At 32.8% G+C, this 9,276-nt stretch overlaps 1 protein-coding gene across 2 annotated transcripts; it reads right to left on the bottom strand.

Annotated features, from left to right (window-relative positions):
- Nucleotides 1-2,665: 2,665 nt before the first annotated feature.
- On the bottom strand, nucleotides 2,666-8,945 carry LOC110426869 (3-hydroxyisobutyryl-CoA hydrolase 1-like). Of its 2 annotated transcripts, none has more exons than XM_021442188.2 (14): nucleotides 8,732-8,945; nucleotides 8,164-8,244; nucleotides 7,532-7,600; nucleotides 6,788-6,851; nucleotides 6,453-6,532; nucleotides 6,264-6,347; nucleotides 5,914-5,998; nucleotides 5,457-5,542; nucleotides 4,331-4,452; nucleotides 4,061-4,121; nucleotides 3,809-3,907; nucleotides 3,294-3,395; nucleotides 3,151-3,192; nucleotides 2,666-3,039 (listed from the first exon to the last, which is right to left on the bottom strand). In XM_021442188.2, exons 1-14 carry the CDS (start codon nucleotides 8,762-8,764, stop codon nucleotides 2,896-2,898), a joined length of 1,152 nt encoding a protein of 383 aa, XP_021297863.1. In that variant the 5' UTR covers nucleotides 8,765-8,945; the 3' UTR covers nucleotides 2,666-2,895. The 2 variants fall into 2 exon arrangements, with proteins under 2 accessions (XP_021297863.1, XP_021297864.1); XM_021442189.2 differs by having other exon boundaries at nucleotides 8,164-8,252; nucleotides 8,732-8,944.
- Nucleotides 8,946-9,276: the final 331 nt, after the last annotated feature.

Raw genomic sequence — 9,276 nt, 5'->3', positions numbered from 1 at the left:
AAAAAAACTTGCACAAATATAGACTATTCCCATAAAATTTTAAATCAATTTCCATAAGCTAGTTATTGATATGCATGATACTCAGAACAGTGAGTTCAAACATAGGAAAGTAACAATGATCTAGAAATTTTCTAAATCACCATAAATTAGATAGCATTATCATGTTTACAATTTAATTCAATCAAACCAAGAAGGCAAAAACTATCTCATATCAACTCTATTCCTCTTGGTTTTTGTTTGAGGTGTCATATATGTTTTGGCCATTTAGACATTTTTCTCATTTTGTTAATTATGGCAAAATTACAGTTGCTAATCTAATAGAAAGGACAATGGCCCTCTATCATAGTCTTTGGTATGTTTTTCGTTTGCTAATGATAATGATTTTCGCCTTTGGTTCTTCAATATTTGTTTGTTTGCTTAAGAATTGTTGATACTGATCAAGAACAATCTAAGGACTATGTAAACTTGTTCAGGCATTGATCAAAGCAACATAATTTGGCTGGATAATAATGACTGACTAGACAAAAGGTTGAAGTCTAAGCCTCCCCTTTTAACAACTTTTGCCCTTAATTACCAAACAAACAAAAAAAAATTTACTAAAGATCACATGATAAAAAGAATTGTCAAAACAAAACTATCCCTTTGACGTCCTCTCTCTATGCAAATTTATACTCTTTTATAGAAAAAAAAAAGGCAGTTCATGAGCCACAACAAGCAATATATCATACCTGTAGGCATTGCCTTAGAAGTAGCGTAGAGTCTCTTGTCTTGAAAACTTTCAAACCAGGGATGGCTTACTATTGTAAACTTGTTGTAATAAATTTGCTGGCTAATTGAGGTGAAGGAAAATAAACTTGGCTAGGAAACTCTCGATAGAATATTACAAAAAAAATTCCTCCATTAAGAGAGAACACATTTTGTGAGGGAGAGTTCTCATCTCCCCCGACTCCTTTATCAAAGAGAGTCCTCATCTTTCCTAACTCTTTAATTTTTTTTAATTTTATTTTCTTATTAACCAGTTGAACTTGTTTACTGATTTATTTATCACTTTTAAATCAATGACTGTAATTTAATCATATAAATCTAATGGTTTTTATTAACTGACCTTATAGTAAGGTAAAAAATAATGACCTTACTGTAGAATTTGCCATTCAAGAACTACTATCAACAAACTTGTTACAATCAAATTTCAATTAGAAAATAAATTTTAATGGGGATAGAGAGTTTATTCTATTATAATCTAATTTGAATACTAATAAATAAAAATTTATTTAATTTCAATCATAGCATAACTATTACTATTATTTTATTTTAGTTTGTTAGAATATTTTAATTTTTTTATGTTACCATTATTATTATTATGTTTAATACAAGAACCAATTAATTGATAAAATAAAAAAATTAACAAATCAACGTAAAAAACATTCCCATGTATAATGTATTACTTTAACAAGTGTTAAAGTCCCTTCAAGTAAAATTGGTCTTCGGATGGATTAAACAACTAATCAGATCCAAACTAGTTAATCAATTATAAGTTTCAAGTCGACAACTATTCTTTGAGATCCAAACTAAATGTAAGGCCTCAATGTTTACAGGCTTCAAGACACATTCATCACTAATTATCTAAAATTTATGAGTTCCATCGTCATGTGGCCTTCTTAATGACTTCGATTCTCTTAGTAGATAAAAGTCCCTAACCAAGCTACTTAAACCAAAATAAAGCCTACATATAAAAAAAAAATTCATCAATCGAAAATGTAGTTTCGACAATTTAAAATTGTGTCGTTGAGATTATCAAAATTTCATTTTCAACATTTAAAATTGATTTATTTTTCAAAGTACAAAATCAAGGTGTCCCAAAAATTATTGAAAAGATCACGACGAGTCATTTCGTTTAACCCTTATTGTTTGTCAAAAGTTCCCAGAGTGGTTTTGGTATGGATTTTTATGGTACAAAACTAAGTACTTGTTTGGTTTAATTTTTTTTCAACTTATTTATCTCTTAAAAATAAAAACCAAGTCAAATATAAATTTTTTAAAAAACTCTTTAAAAAAAGTAATTTTTTTAAAGAATAAATTTTTTTAAAAAAGAGCTTCAAGAAAAGCCCCTATAAGGGGCTTTTTCTTCTCTTTTTTTAAAATACAAGAAAATTTTTATTTTTGTTTCAAAAATATACTCATCTATTAAAAATAATTACAATATTACCTTTTAAAAAAAATATCTTTTATGATAATTTTAATCAAAATTATAACTTATAAAAAAAATTTATAAAAAAAAATTTACTAGATAATTTCAACTTAACTCTAAAAGTTATTATTTTTCATAAAAACTTCATAATAGCTTTTAAACTAAAAAAAACTAAACCAAACAAGCTCTAAAATAACCAAATCTAAAAAATTAAATCTTACCTTAAACCTTCAATATATCTTACCCAAATCTCAAACTTCAACCTCTCTTTTGTCCCCTAGGTTTCTTAATTTATGAAGCGAGTATTGCGTGTAGTTGACATAACTCTTGACGTCTAATGCAGGAGGCGGAGAACTATTCTTTGTTTTTTGTTTCCAAATTCCAGGCAGGCAAGAGCAGCCCAGTCAACAAGGGCTTGCAAGTACTATTTGGCCAGATTGGAGAGAAGAATGACTGAATGCCTACTGGCTATTGCTATGCTTGAAATGGAGAGTGCAACGCCTCCCCTCCAATAAAATGCATAAACAATATCATTAACTGTAACATTTGTTATTGGGTTCATATAATTTAACCAGTTGGCCATGTAAAATGCCAATAACAGCTTATGACTGATCAAGGGATTGACATGCATATACCCAAACTGGCTTTGCTTATTATAGATTTTACAACTTTCTGCCCTAAACTCTTAACATCATTTCAAATGTCATCTAAAGCTTTGCAATGGCATATACTGGCAAGTTGTGCTTAGATCTAGTGGGAAGCTTTAGATCTTCCCATTCTTCAGTGTTCATCTTGGAGAAATACCGGTCAACCCTACTATCAGTAACAATCTCCAATTTGGATGGCTCCCACTGGCAAAACACAAAGGGAGGGGAGGGGAGCGGGAGGGAATTCATCAGTTTACTAAAAAAACTTCATATGATGCAAATAAGTGATCTAAGATTCAGGAATGGAAATACCACCTTTGGGTTCTTATCCTTATCCAGTAGTATAGCCCTGCAACCCTGCAGTAAGAAATTAAGATCTTAATCATTTCAAGAAGCAATGAGAAATAAAGCAAATTAAATAACACCCTACAGAAGCAGAAATTTGAGTCAGCTGAAACCTCAAGAAAGTCTTTGCTGACTTCTCCCCGCATGACATGACAAACCATTCTATACTCACGAACAAGGCATTGACCTACACCTTGGAGCCTCCCTTCTCTAATCTGATATCATAAGAGCAGAGCCAACATTAAGCTGAAACTATTGGTAAAGCTTACAGCAATCTCCAAATTAGATAATCCATGATCCTTTATTCACTAACATAGAAGGAAATCAATTTGCTTTCAAGGAAAAATTAAGCCCTTATTTAATTTGTATCTTTCTTGTTTCGGTTGTGCCACTAGCAGTATAAGATAAAATATTCTTATACCGACATTGATAAGTGCCACATCTTTTGGATGGTTCTATCATTCAAGGTGAATTTCGAAATGAGCTAAACTCAAAAATAATGATAAATAGTGCACACTGTGTATCAGATGTGTGAGGTGGTAAAATTTACTAAAAGGAAAAACCCAAAAGCAACCTCAATGCATGATCTCGTTGGCATGTCACAGTCAATATCAATATGTTAACTTACTGATCTAAGAGAAATTTTAAGACTTGTTGGTGAAGCCTTTTTCAATGTTTGAATTGTTGTAGAGATCCAAACATCCATTTTGTGAACAACCTCCCTCTCCTGTGTAAGTGGGTTCATCAGATTGTTGTCTTAGGTGGCATATACTGATGGTATAATAAGTAGCAGGGAACTTTAAAACACATGCAAGAAAGACCAAATGAGAGAATCCAATCAATGCTTCTGAAAATTAACAAAATCACAAAATCAACTTACAAGAGCAGATATAATTTCTTCAACCGTTTTTTGAGAGAAGGATCTATCAATGACATCTAATCTGTAGCCACATCACCAACGATAATGAGAATTTAGGAAAGACATAGCTACCACATATTCCACAAACAGAGAATCATATAAAAGGGCAGATATTCAAAAATTTTTATATTCACTGTTAATATGTAAGATCCCTCTCTCTCTCTCTCTCCCTCATTGGGCTGCAGAGATCAAACCATGTGCTGGAAAATGAATTATTAATAGAAAACTAACCGATTGTACACACTCTGCTCTTTCAATGAGGGTTGCTCACAGTATTGATCAATAATTGAGGAAATGATTACTGGATCACTGGAATCTACAATGCACAGTGCAGCTTCTAACATGGCTAACTTCTGTTGAGTAAGTGAACAGATATGAACAAATAACATAGATACTCAAATTATCAAAAGAAATAAAGTAAAATGTCTAAGCCACTGTTCACACTACCCATTTTGGATTATAAATTCAGCAGAGATTTTTAAGGATTCCAATAAGACACTGCATATGATAAAATGCTTTCTTAGTGCAGGAAAAACAATTCCACATATGGCAACTCGAATGGATGTTGGCATTCTTCTGGAATTAAAAGATATTGAAATGGTTTCAAATCTCCAAAGTCCTTTACAGTTCAAGTGCAAGAAATGTGCAATTAAGCCCATACAAAATATGCATATATAGTCTAGTGTTTTATAAACATTAACAAACATCATGCACTTCTTAGATTACTTAAACTTGATACCCAAGACAGAAGCAGAGATTGTCTTAACTAGAAGCCATAACTTTACTCTTTTGAAGCATTACGCTGTGATTTGGGTCATGTAATTCGACTCAATTTAGCCTGTCTTAAACCTGTTAGGTTAAATATATGAATTTTTACTTATGTACCTAAAATACTCACAGTGCAGCTTTTCCTCAGTTCACGCAGCATAGATAAATAGAACAATGTATTTTCAGTTTTAGTTGCTTCAATAAGTGCAAACACATTAGGTTTTAGTTTCCCCAACCAAAAGGAAAGATTTGGTTTTAGTTACAAAAGTAGCTCTATATGAAAAAGTTCATTTCTAAAACCTTAAAAGTTAAATCTGGTTAGTGTTATAAAAGTAGCTTTACACAATATAGAAGCATACATTTATTAAAAACTCTACACTTTAACTTTCAAAGATTAATGTTAAGATAGAAGACGAAGAAGAAGTATTCATGCTAATTTTACTTGCAAAAGAAAAAATGAAGCTAAACTTGTTATGTGTTCCCTCGGATCACGTTTTCTCAACCAACTGAGTGTATCTACTTTTCCCCAAATATATTCAAACTCAACTATGTTCATAAGCCAGTGAGTATTTTAGGCTGAAAAGCATACAGTTGAAGGGACAAAGTGTGTTGCGAGGCCACATGCAAGCATTTCTGCACCATCCAACCTTGAACCGGTAAGACCAACGTACTCTCCTGCCAGAATTTGTCAAAGAAATGTGAAGCTAAAAACAAAGGAAATTCATGTGTACAAGTTTCTGGCTTGGTAGAACAATCAGCACAACCATGAAACAGCTCTATGAATCAAAATAGACCCAACAAACGGCAAAGATAGCTATTGTACCATCATAAAGCAATATAATCTCAAGAACCCAATTTATGGTGCCTTACTGCCTTTGTGTTTTTCCTTGCAGATGTAAAAAGGCATCAGGCAAAATCCTGGATGCTACTGAAGAGGTGACACAAAGGTTCATCTTATTTTAAATCATTTAGCATATGACATTTTAATAATAATAGTAATTACTAAGGGAATATATAAAAATATTCAAGGATATAAGTGGGGTTACCGAAAAATCCAGGGAGTCTTGACAAGAAATATGATGCACCTACATCTGGGAAGAGTCCCAAAGCTGTTTCAGGCATTGCAAAAACCTGCAAAACATCCAATATATAATCATATAACTACAGAAAACCAAAACTGCCATTGACAGGATCAGATTGTCTTATCAATTTGTAGAAAGAGTAAAAACTAGACAAGATCTGTGGTAGACATGAACTTGTTTTAATTGGAGACTTATAGTTATTGATTAACAATAGAGAAAATATTGGCTAAAAATGCTACTATAGACATTTTTTTTCTTCTAATACATGCAAGAAAATTGCAATATACTTCAAAAGGCAACATAAAGACAATTACCGAGTTCTCAGTTGCAACACGGAATCTACCATGCACTGAAGCACCAGCCCCACCTCCCATAACAATTCCATTAAGAATTGAAACCTTGAAAGAGATTTGAATTCTCACAGTTAGGACAAACATACATATACATGACATAGGCTAAAGCCAGCTCTTATGTGAGACTTTACTTAATGCCAATTGGGTTACCTGTGGTTTGCTATAGGTTGCCATCAAATAATTTAAGGTGAACTCCTTCAAAAAAAAATTGGCTCCTGCTCTCCAATCATCTAGAGCATATAAATGGATAACAAATAATCATTGACTTTAAATTTATCCAACAAAAGAGAAGGAAAAAGTGAAGGCACTTTTGACTCAGCACTTCAAAAGTGGTCAACTGCGCTAGCAAAAGAGTAATCATAAATGGTAGCAAATCTGAGGTAGACAAAGAGGAAATGATGATTGCAAACAAATAATGTAACTTATTAACCTTTCAAACCTAAAGGATTGAAAGAGGTATCCATGAGCAATGAAAGAATCTATACCTCCTCTAATATCACGTACCACAGCTGCAACATCTCCACCAGCACAAAATGCTCTTCCTTTACCCTACAGACAAATTGCCAGCCATCAGGTGCATTCTCTTCAATGCAAAAAAATTTGGTTGCATAACCGATGAAAGAAATTAGTCTTATGGAAGGCATTTGTCAAGTTTACTAACTTCTTAGCTAGCAAATCTTCCACAGTTAAACAAAAAAAAAACTTCAAAATTCATGCAAATTAACTAAGGCTTTCAACAATTTGATTACAGTAAGGACTATCAATAATCAAAACTCAGCTGACAATGCCCCTTTCAAGTGTATTATGCCAATCGAGTGGTAACAATGAGAACTATATCCCATCTGGTCTTTACCTAAGAACCAGATAGGATTCTTATGCTAATATGGAAGGGCCATTATACTTTCGAAAGGAATCAATTTGATGGAGATTGAGACAGAACATAGTTCTGACCATGCTGATGTTCTAAGATAAATGCAAAAAATAGATAGCCTTTTCCACTGCACACTTTAGGTAAAAGCAGGTAGGAAGGCTAACCCTGAAATGTGCTGTCAAACAAATCTGATTGGCTTGACATAAGAGTAGAGACAATGCATGCTTGTATGCCACCAATGAAACCCAAAAATGTCATCAGACTCAAATTTCTACAATTTAATGTTCCTCTCAGCATTTTTGTTGTCACATTTTTCTTTTAATGAAGTACAAGAAAATGGGTTTTCAAAGGACAGTACCTTCAATATTACCAGCTTGACATTAGGATCCTCCTCATAGGCAAGAAAAAGTTCCAATAAGCAAGAAATCTACAGTAAAGAGAAAAATATTAAATTCTATTTTGATGTTTCAAAGAATTCATATGACTAAAAGATTGTTGACGGAATATGTATAACAGTCATGCAGATAATGTATAAATGGAGAAGAAAAGCATGATAATAAAAGTGCACACTACAGAGCAGAACACACGATTTTATTGGAAGGAGAAAACTTTGTAGGCATTTATATGTAGTTGATGTAGAAAGGCATGCAACAGAAATTATATGAATTAGCAGTTACTAGAATAACTAGAGCAAAGAAAGTTGTTTGACCCACCCATATATTGAGTATTATACTCTGAGACGTGATCAATGAATTCTCAAACCATAAAACAATAAATGAGGTACAAGCATAATTGATAGCAGATAGAATTAAATTTTACGGCAACCAAGGCCAGAGAGATAAGGTTAATGGACGTTAAAGCATATTTATATGGTAATTAAACAAAGGAAAATTAAAACATAAAGCATTTGATTAAAAAACTAATTGCATGAAATAAAGGTAACTCCCAAATACTGAACAGTTGAAGCATCCTATTAGCAACTGGTCATACCATCTGAAATGAAAGAGCATTAAGCTGCTTAGGCCTGTTTAAGCTTAGAATTCTTGCGAAGGAGTTTGCTTCTACTAGAACCTGCAGAGCTAATGAAGAAACATGAGTGATTTTTCCAAACATGTCAAACTTATTTAAGCTGCGAAGCAAGGAGAAATGCTGGGAACTCGTAATCAGCCAGACACATTGACATGTATGTAAATTGGAATGAGAATCAGCATGACATAAACTTCAATTATTAAGAGTTTGAATTGCTAGAACCAGTTAAGTTAATTAAAACTCTATCTAGAATCAAACAGCGACCGAGAGGAGAGGAGTGTTTTCTGGGTTTTGTCTCCTATACAACACGATTGAGATTTCAAGTCAAGTCTTTTGAACAAAGAAAAAAGTTAGAGAACAAGAGTGAAACAAACCCAAGATTCTTTTCCAGGAATAGAGAAAGAAACAAAGAAAGAGAGAAAAGAGACGAGAAAAATCATACTAATTAGGAGAGACTTCTTTTCCGAAGATATAAAAATGAGCATGATATGAAGCAAGGGAAAGTGAAAGCAAGAGAAAGAAGAAGCACCTGATCCTGTTGGGAAGAAACGGATGAAGCCATGCGTAATGTTTTCTAGTCGCAAGTTCTAATGTCTCTTCTCAGAATGAAAAGCAACCACCGAGAAATGAGTGTCAAGGCAGTGTACAGTTTCAAGCGTGATTGTACACTCTGGGTCTGGGTCTGGGTCGTTTACAAGGTTACCACTTACCGCTGGCACACGCAACAATGCTGGACAACTTTACGCAATTGTGCCGAGACAAAAGTAAATTGTGTGTCTATATATATAAAAAATATATACAAGTGGGAGCTTTGATATTATTGGGTATTACTTTGGACAAAAGTAATATTGAGTATTACATTTTACCAATGCTTCCGCTGCATATATCCAAGAACAATAAGAATAAACTCAAAACTCTTCTCAAAATCTTTTCAAACTCAAGATCAATATTAAAATATCTGAACTTTAAATAAATTAGATTTTTACATCTAAAAATAGATATAATCCCTTTCAAAATCACTAAAGATAACCTTAGCACTAGTTTCTCAAACAGAAAAAGACAAATTAATAAAAC

Source organism: Theobroma umbraticum, unplaced genomic scaffold, assembly GCF_002168275.2.
Source record: "Theobroma umbraticum cultivar Fairchild unplaced genomic scaffold, ASM216827v3 scaffold_239.1, whole genome shotgun sequence".
Taxonomy (NCBI): Eukaryota; Viridiplantae; Streptophyta; class Magnoliopsida; order Malvales; family Malvaceae; genus Theobroma; species Theobroma umbraticum.
This window is presented reverse-complemented; position numbering and strand designations above follow the sequence as displayed.